The following is a 22,921-nucleotide window of genomic DNA, read 5'->3' as shown; positions in this document are numbered from 1 at the left end:
TGTAACTTGTCTCTGTTGGTTCAGTCAGGTACGACTATAATAAAGTGTACTTGAATTTCCTTTCTCTGCGCTACAACTACTAGGAAACGTTTTATAATGCTGCATTCTTGACGTAACGTACCCTTATCATCATTAATATAAATCAGAATATGTATAGTGCCTGGATAAAAGTGAGGAAGAGCCTGATGGCCCTAATCTTGCGCGGTTAAGTATATCAACAAATTAGTCGAATGAATAAATATTTACTATGCATCACCTTTACCCGTTGAGAGTGGTCAGCACCTACCTCATGTAAGGTTACCGTTGAAAATTGAGATGGCTAAATGTCCTATGGCAGGGACACGTGCATTAGTCTCAGCCATTAAGGAAATTTCAGGGAAAATACATCCAAGGAATCCATTACTGTTCTTTAACAACCATACAAGAAATACGTAGAAAGTGCAGAGAAAATGCATAAATGTTTCAAGCTATACTGGAGGTAAAGTTGCTATCAGTACAAACAGTGGGGAGACGAGACGCGAGAAGGTAAACTCCTACATCGGAGATCGCCCGTCACAGGCGACACAACTTCGAGAAACCATGGGGTTTTATTGGCTAGGATATCTGATGTCCATCTCCTCCAATGATGGTGAGAACAGTTAGCCACTCCCACGAGACAGACTTGCGGAAGTATCGCTGAAGTACCTAAAGTGTGGTCGTCTCTCTTCCTGTGTCGTCGCGAGCGTGGCTGCTCTGCCTTCTCTGGTGTAAATAACGGTAACAGTTGTCGCCTTCACGTAGTTGGCTGGGGTTGGGGTGAGCGTTGCTGCTTCTGAATTGCTGGAGCATGGGTGCCCCTAGGCTCAACGGCCCTCCTTCGGTATCATCATGCATAGGATACATGCTGAGCTAAGATTCTGCACGAGGTTGAATTAGCAACAACGTGGTTAAAACAGGCCTGATAGGAATGTTACGATATACCTAAAGGTGACCATCAGAGGTGCCCCAGGTAGAGTAACTGCTGTCTACAGTGGTGCTGGCGGGATGAAAAACACAGTTCTAAGGAGGAAATTGTACCCTGTGGCTGCATATACCCAGCGTCAACTACTGCTTCTTATTTCGCCCCTTAGTTTCTCCTGCGTTAACACACGGAGTTCCTGTAGGAAACATTTCCCGCTTGGGGAGAAAGAAGTATGTATATATTTGTTTGTTTCATAAAACATTGTTTTATGATAATGTTGATTATCAAAGTTTTTGTGGTGAAAGGGTACAACTCGTCATTCATTGTTACAAGAGTGACAAAACTGGCATTCTGTACTTGCCAGCCGGCCGAAGTGGCCGTGCGGTTCTAGGCGCTGCAGTCTGGAACCGCGAGACCGCTACGGTCGCAGGTTCGAATCCTGTCTCGGGCATGGATGTGTGTGATGTCCTTAGGTTAGTTAGGTTTAACTAGTTCTAAGTTCTAGGGGACTAATGACCTGAGAAGTTGAGTCCCATAGTGCTCAGAGCCATTTGAACCATTTTTTTTTTGTACTTGCCAAAAATACATTTACTACTTATACTTCAGGTAAAAGCCTTTTATTGTTCGTTGCACCTATTTTTCTTTGTCTCCTATCCCTCTTCCTCCTTACTTTCTTCTATTTCAAGATCACTTTATTAAATGACAATGTTAATGTGTCTGAGTTTGTGTAGAGACTATAATAACAGTTAATTAAGCCCTCTATTTAAATAGCTACGTATTAATCAAAAATAGACGCACACAAACTCTTAATGCATATATATGTGGAGTCCATATTACTGTATTTTCTCCTATCTCTTATTGTTAAAGGGAGTCCTTAATTATAGGTTTACTTCAATTTTTATTGTATTTTTTCTTCTCTCTCTTTTAGTGGCTGACTTTAGTTCCAGACCACTTTATCCTCTACAAGCACGTACAGCATCACTCGTATCTGATTATTTGATTTTGAGGGGGATGGGGTGCCTCGCTCTCGTGTGATTTTGTACATGAGATCACCTATACTGAATACATGTCCTCTCGTTGTTTCTTCATTTTTCACTATAGTGGTCTCAATACAAACACTGGTGTCCAAAATTAAAGCAACGAACCGCCATTTTACCGTCTTGTGTCTAATTAACCGTATATTCATACAAACTGTCAACGGATTTCCGTACAATCGTGAGCTCTCCGATCAGCGGGTAACCACATAATGACGACGTCTGGGCATCTATCAAATGGGATAGTTTTTGCCGGGAAGTTTCACATGCACAATCGCAGTGTATACAGTCATCGAACGCGCAGTATGGAACAAAGAAGACACAGACCAGACTCTCTGAGGTGGAGGGCGATAATAAGAATGGAAGTAGGACAACCGCAAACTGATGAGGCCTGATGGCTTAACGTGAATCGTTCTATTGTTTCTCGCATGTGGTAACAATTTATAGAGACCGCAGCAATACCCCAAAGACCATGGCATGGCCGACCATGTGTGATATCGGAGAGAGAAGACCGTTATTTGGATGTAAGGGCAAGACAGCACCGCCTTAGTGCTGCACGGTATTAGGCATCTGACCTCGCAGCATCCACTGGACTTGCTGCATTGTCACCATCGGTCTACAGAAGGCTTCGGCAGAGTGACCTGCTGGGTGTGTATTTCTGATGTCTTCGCAGAAGGAACATACCACCTGGGTGGTCGAACAGTGAGCCGACGCTTATTTCTCATATGAATCCCAGTTTCGTCTCGAGAGTGATTCTCGACGCATTTGGATCTGGAGTGAACGTGGAATATGATTTCGGAACCTAAACTTTATGGAAAGAGACATGTATCGAGGAGAATCCCTTATGTTGTTGGCAAGGACGATGTTGACCACATGAACTGTTCCTCATGGAACTGTATGGGACAATCTGCCAGGTTTAACTACTATCAGGTATCGTGAAAAGGTCTTGGGACCTCATGTGCGAGATGGTGCGGGCCCAGACTTCGTATGACAATGTTCAACCTCAGAGCGAGAGCGATTGATGTTTTCACGGAAACGGAAGATATTACACGCATGGCGTGGCCTGTTTGCTCTCCCGATTTGAATCCCATAGAGTACGTCGGGGGCGCACTAGGGAGACAGGTTGGATCATGTCAGCATTCACCAAACACTCTCCAAACCTGCGAGCAACTCTCCAGCAAGAAAGGGCGTTGTTGTCCCAACATGAGACTGGCGATATCATCCACAGTATGACTCATCACTGTCAGGGCTGAATTGCTGCCACAGGTAGCCACACTCCACACTGAGCACGCTAACCAGTTGTAGGAATATGTATGCAAATCTGTTAAGAACATTTTTGTCTGCCGTGAAGCATATTGCAGATGTATTCTTTACACTGTTTCTACTTTACTATCACCTGTTTATACCGTTTTGTGGCAGAGCAAACACAACATTGCAGAATTTACGTTTCTTACTTTTATTTTTTACACCAGTGTGTTTTTGTCACAATAGTTGTCTGCCATGTGCCTCAAAAGAAATCTAAAACAGCCTAAATAGCACAGTATTTACATAAACAGAACACAAAAAATACAAAAAATAAAACTCCAATGCAGACAGCAAAAGAATAGGGTAAGAAGGGAAAGTCTGTAGTGCTATTTCCTCATCAATTTCACTAAGTATATGTCGTGTTACCTTGACATCGTCTCTATTGCAATAGGCTCTATTGGAAAAATCACTTTCAGCTTGCAAATATGTTCTCCTTCTTGTGTATGTCCACATTTAAGTCAGGCATATCTTCACTCGTTTGTTTCAACTTAGTTATTTGTTCTGATTGAATGAAAATCCGGGTTACATAGCGATTTTTTTTTAAACTTCAGTTAACCTGTACCTTGGATTAATATGCCTCCTCGTTTGCTATCATTGCCTAAAACGCTAAGACCTTTACCATTATGTGCTACAAGTAGCCATTCGTTATTACTTCTCAGAGTTTTATCGCTACACCATTTTAAGTTTGATATGCATTTCTTTATCAGCTGAAAATGCTGCAATGAATTGCCCTCATCCGGTACATTACTCCCCTTACCACTACATACCATTTCGTTCTCCAGCTTTGCTCCTATCCCACTATAGTGATATGAGCAAACATATAATTTTACCAGTAGCATGTCGAGAATACTGCCATTATCTAAACTGCGCCTTCCACAAGACACTCTTTGCTCCTGCACTATTCGAGGGTGTCAGTGCCTTATAAGCCCAGCTGCTGTGCGATGAAAGGCAGCCAAGTCGTTTAACAAAGACCTTATTCCCCCACCATTTTTCGACATGCTCAATGATAAACACATCTGGTTGACTGACTATCTGTAATTCTTCTACGTAAAAGGTACCTGCTGTTTCACTGCCACCACGCTAAAACAGTTCATGCTAATGGACTATCTGATTGTGATCCAAAATTAATTGAAATTTGGCAACCCAGAGGCAGGTTTCTACCAAGCAGTGAGGCTTATTAATGCAATATTATGTTCTTTTCATGCAGCGTCCAGTACACTGCTACCCTTATTGCTACGTTCTGTGTCTTAAGATTAAACTAAAATGTGTGATGTGGGACGACATATATGTATAAGGACATGCTAATATCTAATTAAATTCGTTCATTAGTAAGTTTGTGTTATTATTTCAGAGTTGCTTTCCTAAAGAGTTATCTAAATGATCCAGTAAAAAGACAAGCCAGTCATGGATAACTAACTGAATTAAAATCTCCTGTAGGAGGAACACGGACATTTATGCAAGGGCCATAGTAAGTGAAGACCGTAGTATTTTAAGTAAAGCCATTCAACAGTCCAGAGGTATGCATGTCCGAACTGAAATAAATAATGGAGATAATAAGATTAAAACCGTATGAGACATTGTCAAATGGGAAACAGGGCAGGAGACTGTACAAGTCTCCACAACAATTAAACTTTATGACCATGTTGTGATTGATAGTTCACAAGTTGAAAATGCTTTTAACAACACTTTCCACATGAAGCAGCATGCACAGGAATAGATGGTTCAGCTGAAGAAGCAAGAAAATATATTATGACCTTATTCCACAAAAACTCGAAGCAAACAGAAGTAGCATCAACATCCTTCACAGAATGCACTTACAGAAAGTGTAAGAAACAAAAGCTCTTGTGGGGTTGATGCAACTGCAGGCAGAATTTTGAAAAGTATTCCAAGTTAACAACCAATGTCCTTAGTTATATAATCAATGCTTTACTGGCACAGAGAATTTTTCCAGACAAGTTAAAATGAGCAATCCTTAAACCACTTCATAAGGAAGGTGACAATACAGACTTAAACAACTATCGTCCCATTGCATGACTGACATTTTTTCCCGAAATATTTGAAAAGGTAATGTACTCGACAGTAGTCACACACTTACGTGGAAATAAAGTACTTAGCATATCACAGAGAGAATCCCTGAAATGTTTCTCAACTGAGAGTGCTATTTATCCATTCACCCTTCGAATAGTGCTAGTCTTAAATAATAATCTATCTCCGCCTGTTAAGCCTTATGATCCGTCTAAGGCCTTCAATTATATATATTATGACACTCTCTTCGAGAAAGACAAATTTCGTGAAATTGATGGCTTTTTACACAGCTGGTTTGAATCATACTTGAGAAAGAGAATGAAAAAGTTTGTCTTGAATGATTTAGACAATATTTTAAAAGAAGAACATTTTAATGTCTGGGGTGAAATCATAAAGCGTTCAATTTTGGTGTCCACTGTTACTTCTTATATACATTTGCAGATGATATTAGTGTTATAATAAATCCCATTAGGGAGGAAGCAAGAGAAGACTTTGTAAATGATATTTTTCTGATAATTATTGAGTGGTTCTCTGAAAATAGATTCTCCCTAAATTTTGAAAAGATACACTACATTCAAAGGTATACAAAAACTAGAATAATATGAACAATTCATCTAGCATGTGAGCGGGAGTCAGTTAGTTGGTGGAGCTACTTCAACTTCTCAGGTGTACATAGTGATGAAAATTTCAAGTGGAAGAAGTATATTACTGAGCTTCTCAAAGAATGAAGTTCTGCTACTTTTGCTCTTCGTATAAACGTTTCAACGTGTTGAAACTTTTTGCATTTTTCTACTTAATAATATCTTACAGAATAACTTTCTTGGGTACCTCACAACTTAGAAACAAAGTACTGAGTGCATAAAAGAACACTAAGTATAATACATGGTGTTCACCCATGGAGGTCATGTAGGTAACTCCTCAAGGAGCCATGCAATCTAACTACACCGTTTTAAATCTTGCTAATAAAGCAAGTTTTAAATCTAATTTAAAATTATTTCTCCTGGACAGTTTCTTGTATTCCACTGGCGAATTTCTGCTTAACAATTGGTAGCAGTAAAAAGAAAAAGTGTTCATCAATGTTAACACTAATCATGTACACAACATTTAAACAGTTTCGCTTCACATCATTTCGATGTAAGAGTCTCTCGAATGATCTATGGAATATGTAACTAAGTAACTAACCTTCATCCTACATTATGTAAATTGTAGAGTTTCTTCATTGTACTTTGAAACTGAATCTCAGGTCATAATCTGACTACAGGCTGATTGCTTCCGAGAGTTAAAAAAGGTCTATTGGCCTATCACACATGCAGTAAACATCCCAACAGCAGAACGACCCCATACCCAGCACAAGTTTTCGCCATTACTTTATTGTGAGTGAGTTGCCTGTGCGTCACGCTTAGGCGTTGCTAGTAGTCATCACCATCTCCTGTAGAATTAAGGGTGAAAGTTAAGTTTGCTACGTGCCCTATGGTCGTGACACTTCTATTGACTCGTCCATTGAAAGAATTTTCAGTACTAATCCAACACAGAATTTACAGGATATGTACAGTGGTCTGATAAGCTTTTGGATCTGAGGAAATTTTGCATATGTCATCACCAAGTTACATGTTGTTGTTGTGGTCTTCAGTCCTGAGACTGGTTTGATGCAGCTCTCCATGTTACTCTATCCTGTGCAAGCTTCTTCATCTCCCAGTACCTACTGCAACCTACATCCTTCTGAATCTGCTTAGTGTATTCATCTCTTGGTCTCCCTCTACGATTTTTACACTCCACGCTGCCCTCCAATGCTAAATTTGTGATCCCTTGATGCCTTAAAACATGTCCTACCAACCGATCCCTTCTTCTAGTCAAGTTGTGCCACAAACTTCTCTTCTCCCCAATCCTATTCAATACCTCCTCATTAGTTACGTGATCTACCCACCTTATCTTCAGCATTCTTCTGTAGCACCACATTTCGAAAGCTTCTATTCTCTTCTTGTCCAAACTGGTTATCGTCCATGTTTCACTTCCATACATGGCCACACTCCATACAAATATTTTTAGAAACGACTTCCTGACACTTAAATCAATACTCGATGTTAACAAATTTCTCTTCTTCAGAAACGATTTCCTTGCCATTGCCAGTCTACATTTTATATCCTCTCTACTTCGACCATCATCAGTTATTTTACTCCCTAAATAGCAAAACTCCTTTACTACTTTAAGTGTCTCATTTCCTAATCTAATCCCCTCAGCATCACCCGATTTAATTTGACTACATTCCATTATCCTCGTTTTGCTTTTGTTGATATTCATCTTATATCCTCCTTTCAAGACACTGTCCATTCCGTTCAACTGCTCTTCCAAGTCCTTTGCTGTCTCTGACAGAATTACAATGTCATCGGCGAACCTCAAAGTTTTTACTTCTTCTCCATGAATTTTAATACCTACTCCGAATTTTTCTTTTGTTTCCTTTACTGCTTGCTCAATATACAGATTGAATAACATCGGGGAGAGGCTACAACCCTGTCTCACTCCTTTCCCAACCACTGCTTCCCTTTCATGCCCCTCGACTCTTATAACTGCCATCTGGTTTCTGTACAAATTGTAAATAGCCTTTCGCTCCCTGTATTTTACCCCTGCCACCTTCAGAATTTGAAAGAGAGTATTCCAGTTAACGTTGTCAAAAGCTTTCTCTAAGTCTACAAATGCTAGAAATGTAGGTTTGCCTTTTCTTAATCTTTCCTCTAAGATAAGTCGTAAGGTTAGTATTGCCTCTCGTGTTCCAACATTTCAACGGAATCCAAACTGATCTTCCCCGAGGTCCGCTTCTACCAGTTTTTCCATTCGTCTGTAAAGAATTCGCGTTAGTATTTTGCAGCTGTGACTTATTAAACTGATAGTTCGGTAATTTTCACATCTGTCAACACCTGCCTTCTTTGGGATTGGAATTATTATATTCTTCTTGAAGTCTGTGGGTATTTCGCCTGTCTCATACATCTTGCTCACCAGACGGTAGAGTTTTGTCATGACTGGCTCTCCCAAGGCCATCAGTAGTTCTAATGGAATGTTGTCTACTCCCGGGGCCTTGTTTCGACTCAGGTCTTTCAGTGCTCTGTCAAACTCTTCACGCAGTATCTTATCTCCCATTTCATCTTCATCTACATCCTCTTCCATTTCCATAATATTGTCCTCAAGTACATCACCCTTGTATAAACCCTCTATATACTCCTTCCACCTTTCTGCCTTCCCTTCTTTGCTTAGAACTGGGTTGCCATCTGAGCTCTTGATATTCATACAAGTGGTTCTCTTCTCTCCAAAGGTCTCTTTAATTTTCCTGTAGGCAGTATCTATCTTACCCCTAGTGAGACAAGCCTCTACATCCTTACATTTGTCCTCTAGCCATCCCTGCTTAGCCATTTTGCACTTTCTTTCGATCTCATTTTTGAGACGTTTGTATTCCCTTTTGCCTGCTTCATTTACTGCATTTTTGTATTTTCTCCTTTCATCAATTAAATTCAATATTTCTTCTGTTACCCAAGGATTTCTATTAGCCCTCGTCTTTTTACCTACTTGATCCTCTGCTGCCTTCACTACTTCATCCCTCAGAGCTACCCATTCTTCTTCTACTGTATTTCTTTCCCCCATTCCTGTCAATTGTTCCCTTATGCTCTCCCTGAAACTCTCTACAACCTCTGGTTCTTTCAGTTTATCCAGGTCCCATCTCCTTAAATTCCCACCTTTTTGCAGTTTCTTCAGTTTCAATCTGCAGTTCATAACCAATAGATTGTGGTCAGAATCCACATCTGCCCCTGGAAATGTCTTACAATTTAAAACCTGGTTCCTAAATCTCTGTCTTACCATTATATAATCTATCTGATACCTATTAGTATCTCCAGGATTCTTCCAGGTATACAACCTTCTTTTATGATTCTTGAACCAAGTGTTAGCTATGATTAAGTTATGCTCTGTGCAAAATTCTACAAGGCGGCTTCCTCTTTCATTTCTTCCCCCCCATCCATATTCACCTACTACGTTTCCTGCTCTCCCTTTTCCTACTGACGAATTCCAGTCACCCATGACTATTAAATTTTCGTCTCCCTTCAGTACCTGAATAATTTCTTTCATCTCGTCATACATTTCATCAATTTCTTCATCATCTGCAGAGCTAGTTGGCATATAAACTTGTACTACTGTAGTAGGCATGGGCTTTGTGTCTATCTTGGCCACAATAATGCGTTCACTATGCTGTTTGTAGTAGATAACCCGCACTCCTATTTTTTTATTCATTATTAAACCTACTCCTGCATTACCTCTATTTGATTTTGTATATATAACCCTGTAATCACCTGACCAAAAGTCTTGTTCCTCCTGCCACCGAACTTCACTAATTCCCACTATATCTAACTTTAACCTATCCATTTCCCTTTTTAAATTTTCTAACCTACCTGCCCGATTAAGGGATCTGACATTCCACGCTCCGATCCGTAGATTGCCAGTTTTCTTTCTCCTGATAACGACGTCCTCTTGAGTAGTCCCCTCCCAGAGATCCGAATGGGGGACTATTTTACCTCCGGAATATTTTACCCAAGAGGACGCCATCATCATTTAATCATACAGTAAAGCTGCATGTAAAGCTGCATGTCCTCGGGAAAAATTAGGGCTGTAGTTTCCCCTTGCCTTCAGCCGTTCGCAGTACCAGCACAGCAAGGCCGTTTTGGTTAATGTTACAAGGCCAGATCAGTCAATCATCCAGACTGTTGCCCCTGCAACTACTGAAAAGGCTGCTGCCCCTCTTCAGGAACCACATGTTTGTCTGGCCTCTCAACAGATACCCCTCCGTTGTGGTTGCACCTACGGTACGGCCATCTGTATCGCTGAGGCACGCAAGCCTCCCCACCAACGGCAAGGTCCATGGTTCATGGGGGAAGACCAAGTTACATAGCTAGATGAAACATGGACAAAACGTCGAAACATCTGCTACAAAAGGTAACTGAAACAAATACGCACTGAGACGAACAGAAATGACACTTTTTTTTCAAAAACAGTAATTGCACTGAAATTACCACCATTCATGGTGGTCCCCTGGACAGCAAAAATTATGGGAGATGGTTGTTAATGGATTGCGTGATCACGACGGAAAGCAAAACATGTTGTGCGACAAACTCTTATGCTGAACAGGAGGTTCGAAAATGTTCTTATGGTAGGGCGTCCCATCTCTTCACTAGCGTTGTTTACAACTGCTGTGTGATAGCTGGTGTAAGTGGACGTTCTGAAATACGTCCCCCCCAAAACATCAAACTCGAGCCCGATGGGATTTATCTAGGGGCAATCGGTAGGTCCGTCTATTCGCCGAATATCTCGCTTCAAGATCTCCTCAACCGGCGCTGTTCGATGAGGTCACATATTTACATCCATGAAATAGAATTCAGTCATTTACAGCCCTAAGAAACAGACGTGAGGAAGGAGCATTCTGTCACAATAACATTGGCCAAAGTGTGTACTGTGTTCTAGCATTTGATCAGTAAAGCTATGGAACGTGATGTATCCCCACGCAATATTACCTGGATCACCAAACTGACAATGGTCAACAATGCTCCTGTGTGCATCAACTCTCGCCGTATGATGGCTCCCACCACTGTCAAAATCTTAGGTATTATAGTATAACCAGGAGCTGGCACTGTATGTGCAGCTACTAGGTCTAAAATAGTATTCCAACACCAGGAAGGGACACACGCACACGTGTAGATTAGGCATCAGCAAGCCTGAACACGGTGATAAAACATTCTCAGGCGACAACGTTTCTAGAACTTCTAGATTTATTGAAATATGAAATTTCTGTACAGACAAGAGTTAACTTTTTTTAAGTATCATTTTGTGTGGGAATAGCTCACATGCGTTTTCATATAGTCAGTGATATATGAGAGATTGCAAAAATATTAACTTGGAGACTAAGTACTACTGCAAGCCACAAATATTCAGAATTGTTGAAATAATGAAATGTTAAATTGTATCACTACACACGCAAAGACGTCAACAATTATTCACTAACCTGTTAGGGACTATAACGGCAAGAGCGATTAATCTTGCTGAATTATTTGTTTCTGAACCATCATAGTCGTCACTTCAACGCTTTCATTTTCTTGCAACACAAGGGCATCTCTGCACAAAATTTATGTCTAACACGCACCATCATTAAACCCAGGAAGAGCAACCGGATGGTACCTTATTCCCGTCTTTTGTAAATATTGTAACTTGCTACTGTATTTTATATTGGAAAATGCTGAAGACCGTATTTATTGTTCACAATGAAGTCTTCTACCAGATCTTTTAACTGTTTTAATTTTTCAGTTACATTTAATCCGAAACTTGAAGTCTAATTAATGCCTAATATTAGATGTAACTTTTTGACAAGGAATGACATTTTCAATACTTTCAGGTTCTCAATCCTACTTAGACATCAGCATCCATCCAAGAAGTATGTTGATAATGAAAGTTAACAAAACACAACAAAATCTTCATTTTTAGTTTTTTAGTGATGGCCACACATTCTCTCCCTCCCCCCTCCCTCTCTCCCCATTGGTAGCAGACGTTGTTGAAAATTGTGTTGGTATTGTTAAGGCAATACTAAAAGATATTTTAAATGTCTGCCACTACTTACACACCAGTAGTTCTTTAAAAATATGTGGTTAACAAAACTGAAAAACAATTAAATTTATATCCTTTATCATTTTAGTAGTGGGCATGAAACTAGTAGCATAAGTAATTTAAAAGGCGTTGGTACTGCTGGGGTTAATAGTTTCATATTTTTCACCTACTAAGTCGGTTATTCTCCTGTAATGTATTACAAAAGCTGGAATGGAATTTGCTGATGATTAGATAGAACAGTATTCGACATAAACGGGGAGATGTGGAATGTACTGAAGATGGTGAGTGTAAAGAGTTCAGTCAATATCAATACTTCTCCAATACTTTGGGGAATGATGCAAGAATAGCAAAACGTGTGTGTGTGTGTGTGTGTGTGTGTGTGTGTGTGTGTGTGTGTGTGTGTGGGTGGGTGGGTGGGTGGGTGTATCTGTGTGTGTGGGTGTATCTATGTGTGTGTATGTGCACGCACGTGCAACATAATTGGTAGAAAAAGAAATTTTGAATTTTGAATTTACTGCACAGTGCCTCACGTAGTTTTTAAATTTCCCACTATACACAACTTTAAACTTTATACATTTCTCTAGTCCACTATCTTAGAAATGTCCTGAACTCAGGGTGAAAATCAAGATCAGGGTCATTCAACGATGACATATTGTTGCGCCAGTCCCTGAATGTAGGCAACCAAAAGGTCAGAGAGTAAAGTCAGGGAGTAAAGTTATTGAATTAAATAAAAATGACATACCTATTTTTCAGATTCCTCTTGCCACATTCTCAACCCTACTGTGATAGAACACTAACGAAGATGAATGTCTTTCGCGAGAAGAGAATGTGAAAATCCTCTCTCTACACTCATAACCAGATAGCGATAGAGAATGAACAGTATTAAGAACATTTCGATATTTGACATCTCAATTCTGGACACTCACTATGGCACGTGCATTTTCCTTTCGATTATATATTTTTGAGCCTATATTTTTTACACATCATGCATTTTAGTGCTACGTGTCTGGCGTTTCTCACTGTTTAGATATTTCGTGATGGACCGTGTTCCTTTCCAGGGGAAGAGCACTGGTTGTATCTGGTGTTTCAATGACAATGGTCAACTTTTCAGTAATGACAGAGAAAGCCAAAGGTGTCAATTTCAGATAAGGCCCATGCTCCAGAAAGTCATGATTCTAAAACTATGAAGACAAATGAGTAGTGCAGTTTCCGTTGTGGGATACAAAAACCTATGAAACATTGTATGTAAGAAGTTATAAACAGGTCTTTTTTGTAAAGAATTGTGTAGAATTCGGAAAATTGATCAAGACGGGGAATGGATACAGGTACTTCACTTAATGATACATCACTGCATGACATCTAGTTTGGTCATGGACGAATATGTGACACATGTCGAGATTGATGAGCTTTCACAGTCAAAAATCTTCGCTGTCTGTGACGCTCTTCGAACAATACCTATCAGTTTTGTTCGAAACTGTTACAAATAACTGTTTGCCACGATTTCAGCTGTGCGCAGAGGCTTCGGGACGCCATTTTAAGAGATAATCAATTTTATAACTGCCGTCAACTTGCACTTTCTCTTAGTTGAGCAGATAAATAATATTATTGCAAGAATTTGTTCACCTGGCTTTTATAAACTTCGCCAGCCAAGTATTGCATTTGCATTTTAGTTTTAATCGCATGCATTCTTTGATCAACGTAGTGAATTCCACACTAGGGTGGCCGGTCTCAGTTTAGTGTACCAGTCCTTTACCGTGATCCTTAAACGTGTGTCAGTAGCGCGGAGATATCCGGCAGATTCTGTTGTATACGTTCTCGAATTTCTTCATTCCGGTTCACAAATTGTCGCCAAAACACGTTAATATTTATTGTTATTACTCTCAGTGTCCACCCACCCACCTTTCTAGTCGGTATAAGCAAGCATAGGATGTCATAATTTGGGACCATTGTCAGCTCTTCAGCGTAGCGAGTAAATATCGTTTTGATGTTTCTGTAATTATTTGTCATTCCTACAAGTTAAACTAATTTCTCTCAGTCTTTTTTAATGTGTACACCAGTCTGAGTAATAAAAAAACAATGGCTGATCAGAGGAGACCAGCTGCCGTGTTGTCTGTTTTCATTCTAGTTCGATGATTTAAGACTCCCATCGGAAGTTACAGAAAATACTATTCCATTTTACCTAGCGAGTTTCGGAATTTGCACTCTTATGTGTGGTGTTATTGATAATCTGAAGATAACTACTGACATAAACACAAAGGAGTCGGAGGAAAAGAGATAAGCTTACCCTCGCTCATGACTACACCAGCAGAGACAAGTTACTCGGAGGTAATTTGAGCTGTGAGCACTAGCAGCAAAGGATATCAATATGAGAGAATGAGAGAAGGCATGGAAGAGAGAGAAAAAGGAAATTGGTAAATCAAAATATTATGAAGAAAGAGGAAAAGAAAGTGACGTAACTGATTGAGAAACGGAAAGAACAAGAAGCATAAGTTAAAGGTGATAGGAAAATTTGTTGTAGCGTTAGAGAAGCCTGAAATCTGGCCACGCACGTTAATGCTGAGTAACTCTTATTAGGAGACAGGGGAAAGTGCTTCTTCATAAATCCTGCTGGGCACATAATTATGCACAGAACGCAGGTTAGCATGCTCCAGAGATGGATTATGCGCAATAAAGTAGGTGACTTCCACCACAAACCCTACGTCCCAACGTTCCGAGAGCGGTCCAGTCACTCTTTGTTTATTTTATTTCATTTTATTTTATTTTTTATTCCCTGCTCCAAGGAGGAGAGCTAGTAGTTTGAGATCCAGTCCATTGAAGATTGGTAGGCTTTTCCATTGAAATGTCTCATCATTCTGGGCATGGTGCACACAGAATGCCAGTCTGGGGATGTCTTTGCAGGGAACTTCCAACTGCGGTTTTCTCCTCATGACCAAGGGAGACCTCCCGAAAACTTCTTAGAGACCGGTTGACTTGGAATATTTTCAGTTACTTCTTGGACAATGTTATCCAGACAAAAACTGGAATTTAGTGTACGTAATACGTCCCACTTCTGTTTGGACTGTGGCTATGACAAATAAAAATCATGGATTATGTTCACCATATCACCGTATTTCTTCAAAATAGTCTCCCCCTGAATCAATACGCAGCTGAAATCGTTGTAAAAGTATTCTGTAACAGTCGCTGTAGTCCTTTTTTGATATTGCATTTAATACTGCAGTACAGTTTTTCTAGTTGTCCTTCACTGCCTCGTAATGATGTTCTCTCACTCCCAACTTCAATTTGGGGAAAAACCAGAAGTCGGCTGGGCCCAAATACGGAGGGAGATCCAGGACTGTGAGCCATCTGTTGGCGCTAAACTTGAGCATGATATTTGCCTTCTCGGCTAGAGTGTCGTTGAGGGGCAACCAGGAAATTCGAGAAATTCGAGAAATGATTTCTTGAGAACAGTATCACTTTTTGGTGGCCGTGCCTGTCCTTTGCCGTCTTGGACCCTGCCGTGTTCTTCATCACCTAAATGTGCGTGCGGTACAATCAGCACACAGGCTTTTCTTTTGCCCATGTCCTTTGCAACGTAGTTCTCGGTATTCCTGGCAGCTCCTCGACTGTCGTGCAAAAATACGTCTACCTGGTGCAATGCTTTTGCTACATGCCGACTCAAGTATGTAGCTACTAACATGGTCTTTTCTTCTAATGGATTGATGACCATAGCCGTTAAGTCCCATAGTGCTGAGAGTCATTTTTCTTCTAATGTATATTATTAACTGATGTGATTAACACTTGATTCTAGGGTTCTTAATTTTTACGTATGGACATACAGACCGTTGCCGATAAATGTAATGTGGAAGCAGCTTTCACTGAATGAATAGTTAATGTGAAGTTGTCTGTCCTTCTGGAGAAGACGGGTTTAGATCTGACGAAATCGCAGTCAAGCTTATCTGAAATCCACCACTTTGTGCCACTTGCTGGCTGTCCGGTATTCCTGCTTTTACACCCAACAGTGTTTAATTGCGTAACATTTGAGGTCTACATACACAGTTAAGTAGATAAGCTTTTTAAATTAATTTAAATTACAAAATACATTGTTTCTAACACGTTCTTATTTTCTTACAGGTTTTGAATGTGTCGTATTCATTCTTCACTATTCTTCTTAATTTCACTGATGAATAGAAATACCTGACTTCAGTTTGCTTCGCTAATTCCGACCTTCTTTACCTACAATGATCAATAAAGTGGTACTGGAAATGCTTCATAATATTAGATTAAGTTAATTATTCCCTGTAGATTAACAGGCGTGCACTCAAACAAGCGCGCTCACACACACACACACACACACACACACACACACACACACACACACACACACACACACACACATCACATCACATCACATCGAAATAAACGAAATACTTTCTTAAAAATAAACACGTAAGGCCAAAATATAATCTTTAATATTATAAGGCCCAGGTGGAAAGAATATCTAATAAATATTTGAAAATGTACAAACGGTAGCTTTCTATCCTGAACTATGTATTTGAATCAGAGGTAAAGGAACAGTGTTTTACGACACATGTGTGGTGATTGTCAAATGGATTACAAAAATAACGTTGACAGCACCAAAATTACTGATCAGCCCCGATGGCACCCGGTAGCAGTTCTAGGAAACTGTTCACAGGAGGAGGCTTTCGTAGGAATGAATCTCGACAGGTTCCTTCACATAGTTCGTATGATGAAGCTCAGAGGGTAGGCGATCTATCCAAGGAGAAGTCATCAAGGAAGGTAAGCACAGTCTGGGATTGGCCAGAGATTACCGAAGTACTGAAATACAATCTGCGAATGGTATTTGTTGCAGTTTCTTACTAAACATCCGAATATTCTGTGGAATGTTGTAGTCTAAGAAACGCACGTGCAGAATCTATCAATGACTGAGGGCGCACCTAAACATTCCCGATATGAGATATTACCTGTAGCACAGACTGTTTCCCGCGGGGAAAAAGTTTCTGTGCTGTCTTTTTGACTAACTCACACCTTCACCTTATGGACTAACACTTGATTGATGCGATATTAGTTCACATTTCGGAGAAAGGAAGCATGAAACTTTAGTGTTTAACGTCTCGTGGAGTACAGATTATTCTGAGATAGGGCACAATCTAAGCTTATGCAGTGCTGAATACGGAACTCAGCCTTGTCATTATCAGTGCAATCAACCAGCTACAGGACTTAGGGAAACATTAAATCTAGATATGGGTGGTCGAAAGGGGATTTGAAACCAGTGCTCTAGAACTTGAATCCCGTGCCGTAACTGGAGTGCTACATGTACCTGTGACGAAACGTTACTCAAGAGGAATGAAAGAAAACACGAGAAAACGAGCATAGCGTAACATCACTATCAATACTGCATTATTGTTTTATGGGAGCCAATAATCAGGACAGAGGTTTCACTAAATACAACACTTGTTACGTCTGTGAAGCTAAACTGAGTTATTCAGGCAGGAAAACTTTGTTTGGTGAATGTGTTTTACTAAGAAAGTAGACTGACGCAAAAAAACGGTGTCTGAACGTTTTATACAAGTGAGAAACACGTCAAGGTAGCACATTTTTTCACTGGACGCGTCTATAGATTTCTTAGCGAGGTTGCAAAACGTGCACATATGTTGCCTGGCATTTTTAGTTTGCTTGTCATTGCAACTGTAGTGGAAAATTTAAAAGCAAGATATTCAAGTGCGATGAGTAATTTAACCTCAAGAAAGTTTAGTATCTACACTCTGAATCATACTAACTACGTATATAAAGGTACGTTAATCATTTTCCGTATTTAGGCAGTTGCTATATGTCAAGTATCTCCTGACATCTGTAATATGCGAAGCACTCTACGAGTTTTCTGAATTGCTTATAAGGAAGAGAGAATGTCAATAAAGTAATGTAATTGTAAGCTTAATTACGTGTAAGACCTAGCACATGAGGTACATGATACAACCTTGTATGCAGTTAGTTGGGGGAGAGAGAGCAAGATCCCGGCAAGAACGACTTTTATTTATTCCGCTATTGCGTCAAAACCTTGAGTGCTATTCACGATAATCAACAGGTCATTTGTGTATTTTAAATTTATCGTAATTAATGAAACATATTCACATTTATCATTATACATATGTCAGCTTCGTGTCCCTCAAATGATATGTTATCGTTTCTGACTTGTTACTAAATTCTCATGAAATGATTTGCTGGAATAGTAAAACGCCAGGAAACTACGTTAAAAACCAAAATAACTTAAATCCCTCAAGAGTCACGCGGAAGCAGGTTTTGGAGGATTCGTCTTGGAGTGGACAGTCGGCGCACTGCTGTGTCAGCTGACTCTAGGCGAGGGCGCTGGCTGACCATCGTGTTGTTGCGCCCCCAGTGGCGTCTGCGACGGCTGTCGGTAGACATCGAGGCCCTCGAGAAATACGGACTCTACAACGATCTTCTGACATCACACTCGCCTTACTTCGTGAAATATCGCCTCCACGCAAGGTACTCGCTAACGGTCTTAACTTTTTCATGCGCTGTCGAGAGCTTGCATGCATTTAAAGGCACAGTTATGAATTATTAAACTCGTGTGAAATAGTTACTCAATCCCTGCCGGAGTCAGCTTCTGGCACTCATTAAGACCTATAGTGTCACATGGCCTGTCATTCTCGTGGCCTCTGTAGACAACCAGGGCTTTGACCTCGTGCCTAAATCTATCACTGAAAGTATAAAGACATGTGTAGTTAACTAGATTATGGCTGTCAGTATCGATCACCTGTCTGTCTTTCATGGCCCCACACATTACCACTGCACACCATGAACAAAAGCTCTTGAAATACACAGCTCTACATACTTGAATATGTGGCCTTGTAACACATTAATTATACAGTACTGGAGATGTGCACACATTCAAAACATAGCTGTACTGTCACTGTTGGAACTGAAGACTACAGTTATGTAACAGCATAAACTAGTTGACATTTAAATGACAAACATAGGACAAAAAATTTACACAATATAAAACAAGCTATTAGATGAAATTTATTTGGGGAAAAAGAAGTAAAAACTTAGATAAGCTAAATGTACACTAGAGCACTTGAACCAGGTTACGTGACACCCACCAGTCTGCGAGCAGCAAACTAGTTGCTAAAGGTCGCAAGTGTACACTAAGCAGACAGAATGAAACAATTGTTAAATCGAACTGCTGTTACACAAGTGCGAAACAGCAGACTACGGAATTAACAACAAACGAAAGCGAAACTCATGGTAAAAATACGTCACAACATACCATAAAATACTTCTAAAAACAATCTACAATGGAAAGCATATAGTTAACATCTGCATAGAACGACGGCAGTTCTGAGTTGTGAAGTTGTTACAACAGAATTGAATGATAAATTAATTTTATCATTTTCGAATGTTTGCTCTGTCTAAAACAACTGTCTATTAATGTTTGTGGCCCTACAAATGCCATTTTTACATTTTATTTGCCCAATAGTTTTATTTTTGGATGATCTACTGTAACTTGAAAAGTAAAAAAGTGAAAGAATAAACATGCAATATCTCCGATAGTTTCTCCACTTGTTCCATTATTTGACTTGCAATACGCGCGTTTTTCTTGTATCCTCGACAGCATATCCCAAATTTTAATATTTCAGTTCTTCCCTCACACTTCCACGACATCCACACACAACTCTGTCCTCTCACTGCTACAACTCACACTAAGGCGGCATCCATTCAGCTAGGTGCCTCTACCTGCGGTCTCGTGATCACGCGAGCGGCACGTAGGGTTTTCCAGCATGAAAAAAAGGCGTGTTTTTCACGTAATCGGTAGAGAAGAGAACTTTAATAACCAAATACTACATCAAAGAGGGCCTGATTTCAGTGGAAAATTTAAATATTCATTTACATATAAAGAATTGTACTCATCAACATATTAATAAAATATGCAGTAATATCTGTGTTTACTTATGTTACAGGTTATCTATTATTCAAATACTTTGCTTGATCAACATGATATGCTTACCAATAGCTGAGAGAGAGAGACTAACTTGAACGAGGGGTCATGGCTATGTGAAACATAACTAGCTGTAGGCCCATGTATCTGACTACAGAGGAATACAGCGTATAGTTGCAATTTAAATAAATCATCGACGCCAAAAATTACAGCATATGTAATATGATCAATAGGACCAGTAAGAAACGTAAGTGAAATACCTGTGGATAGCGCATTTTACACAAAGATCAAGTAGCTATCCCACCCACGTAAATACAGCCTCATGAGAAAGTGGAAAACCAGTATTCGTTCAGTACCAAAACCTACGGCAGAACAGTGTCCCTTCAGGCAGACTGTTGTCACTCTAACTGAAATTCTTGCTAAAACTTCCGACTGTCGCTCACAAGACAAACTTGGGACTCCAAGAGAGACGGCGTGAGCAGCGACACGGCTTAATGCAGAATCCAGACTACAGCGCAGCCTGGTGAAAATATGATGCTTCGGAAAAAAAAATTACAGAAGAGTTGTGAGTATAGCAAATAGCTGACTTTCTCATAACATCTTCTCTTGTCTTAAACCAACTGTACGGAACGTTTTCTGTCTTTACATGATGGATGACATTCCAGCAGTATGTTGTGAGCCCACACACAGAAAAACTTGTTTTAAGTAAATAGTAATCTAAGGTCTAGGCAGACAAACAAAACTCAAATCAGTTTCAAGTATCCTCTTTCTAAGATAAGAAACGTAGGCATGAAGTGTTACAACGTAGGGCCTACAAAGAAGATGAGGGGAGCAACCTGCTTCTGTCAGCTTTTGTAACCCTAAATAATAAGAAAAATAATTGTATAAAAAAACACTTTTATCTCGGAAGGTGACAAACTGGACCCACTTGCACCTCTCAATGCTTCTAACATAAATCAATATTACATACAAATAGCAGATAATAACTATTTGCACTGTACCGAAATCTTTTGCTCACAAACAGAGACGGAAGGCACTTGTAATTTCTGCTGCATACATTTTTTCAGTCTTAAACTCATACTCAGGCACACACACACACACACACACACACACACACACACACACACAGACACACAACAACAACAACAACAAGGAGGAAACTGGATGGTTTACTGTGAGAAATCGGAAAAAAGGTGTGCGATGGGCAGTTGAGAGACTTGTTAATGAATTCAGGTAGGTCACTGGAAGAGATAATGCTCGGCTGAAACTCCAAAGCAGCGTCCAACCGTAAGCAGGGTGGCAGATACGACGGTGCTCGTGACGGATGGGTTGTTGCCCTCATTCGACGATCTGCAATGGCAGTGCTCGCCTGTCGATCAGGAGAAAATCATCATCCCCACTCCAATCAGTGGAAGCCAGTTTCCACAAATCTGTCCTCCCAGGCAACTGACGCCAGCACTCAAGTGAGCTAGTGCGCCACTCACTGTAGTTTAGTTGTTCCACCGTCGTTTGAAGATGTGTTGCAGTTCTACCAGGTTACGTCGTAATAGCATAGTTTTATGGTAGACCAGTGGTGTGTTGCCCTGACAGCAGCCAATTTTTGTGGCGCTATTCTTTGTGTATAGATGAACTTTGGTAAGGAGTGGCTGCACTTCCCCAAATCCGTCCTTCTGTGGTCGACATACTGTTTAGTGACATTTATCTCTCCGTTTCTTGAGTTGCCCATCTTCATTCTCAACCATATGCAAATCAGAGAAAATCTAAAGAAATAAATTAAATACTTAGGATGTGAAACAGTCCTTCACTGTACAAGAAGTTAATAGACTACAGATGCATTACGGGAACATGTAACAGCAAAGTGTTACAGACACTTTGCAGTAGGCCTTCTTGAAATTACAATAAAAATTTCTAACATAAGCCCGATTTAAAAAAAAAGGAAAACAGAAGAAAACTGAGCTTACTTTAGGATACATTTGCAGGATACCATGTTACCTTAAGGCCATAGACTAGGCACCACTCACAGTACCTTTACTCTTCTCTAGCTACACATACTAGGTATTTCTGGAGCACCATATACAATTGTTTGTTTATGGAAACCACTTTCTTGGCGTCGGTGGTCCTGTCATGATATACGATCATTACATGTAATTAACACGTTTTCTCCACGGTATTCCAACCATGACAGACAGGAAGTCTACTTAAAATAAATGGAAATTATTAGTACTCTGGCCTAACTATACAAATTCTCATATTTTCGTTTACCTATTTCTACTTCATTAATAGTAAAGTTAAAACTAATGTAATTGTGAGAATACAATCGGACATATTTTACAACCAGATTCGCTAGAAAGCGTAGTACCTTCTGCATCACCAATGTGAGGAGAAAATGCCACGAAAAACAGGAACACAAAAAATTAACAGTCAATAATTTGACACAAAGTACAATCCAGAGCGTTTCTGAAAGAGAACACAAAAAAATCATGTACTTCCTCTCGTTAATGTCATACAACATGGCAATCATTCATCAAAACCACACAAGCGTCTCCATCAAAGCAGTACGGTATAGTTGCCATCAACACACTCTTAGTCAACTATTTCTCCTCTATATGCTAGTTTAAAACCAGTAATTATCGTTGATCTGTCAGTCGCAATACTTCAGCGAGGAGGGAATATTTATAGTTCTAGTTTCAGCTGTTTTCTTGTCTTCAAACTAATATTTTAATCGTAATATACTCGGTGCTTATTATTTCCTTCAGCTGTAGCCTCTAATTAATTCGGCTCAGGCAATACAATAATAATCATGCCTCTAATTTTCTGTAAATAAGACCTCTATTAATGATCTTGTTTTCAAATGGTCATATAAGATGAGAATGTCATCAAGTACAGCAGGAAAGCAGTGTATGTGTTTATCTGTAAACGGTTGACAGTGCCTTCCTACTTCAGTAGCGAATTAGCTACAGCTTCCCCACACCAGCAAATCAGAAAAACTCAGATACTGGCATGCAGATTGCGTCATTAAATTCGGGG

General features: G+C 39.9%; 1 protein-coding gene across 1 annotated transcript in view; it reads left to right on the top strand.

Moving 5' to 3' along the window:
* The window catches only part of LOC126195043 (odorant receptor Or2-like), a 235,424-nt gene extending 219,316 nt beyond the window's left edge, over window positions 1-16,108 (top strand). The window contains exon 5 of the mRNA XM_049933489.1: window positions 16,045-16,108. Coding sequence (XP_049789446.1) covers window positions 16,045-16,101 — 57 coding nt within the window. The 3' untranslated portion in view covers window positions 16,102-16,108. The remainder of the gene's footprint in view (window positions 1-16,044) is intronic.
* The last annotated feature ends 6,813 nt before the right edge of the window (window positions 16,109-22,921 follow it).

The sequence above is a fragment of the Schistocerca nitens genome, chromosome 7 (genome assembly GCF_023898315.1).
Source record: "Schistocerca nitens isolate TAMUIC-IGC-003100 chromosome 7, iqSchNite1.1, whole genome shotgun sequence".
NCBI lineage: Eukaryota > Metazoa > Arthropoda > Insecta > Orthoptera > Acrididae > Schistocerca > Schistocerca nitens.
The sequence above is the reverse complement of the archived record's forward strand: the minus strand, read 5'-3'. Positions and strand labels throughout refer to the sequence as shown.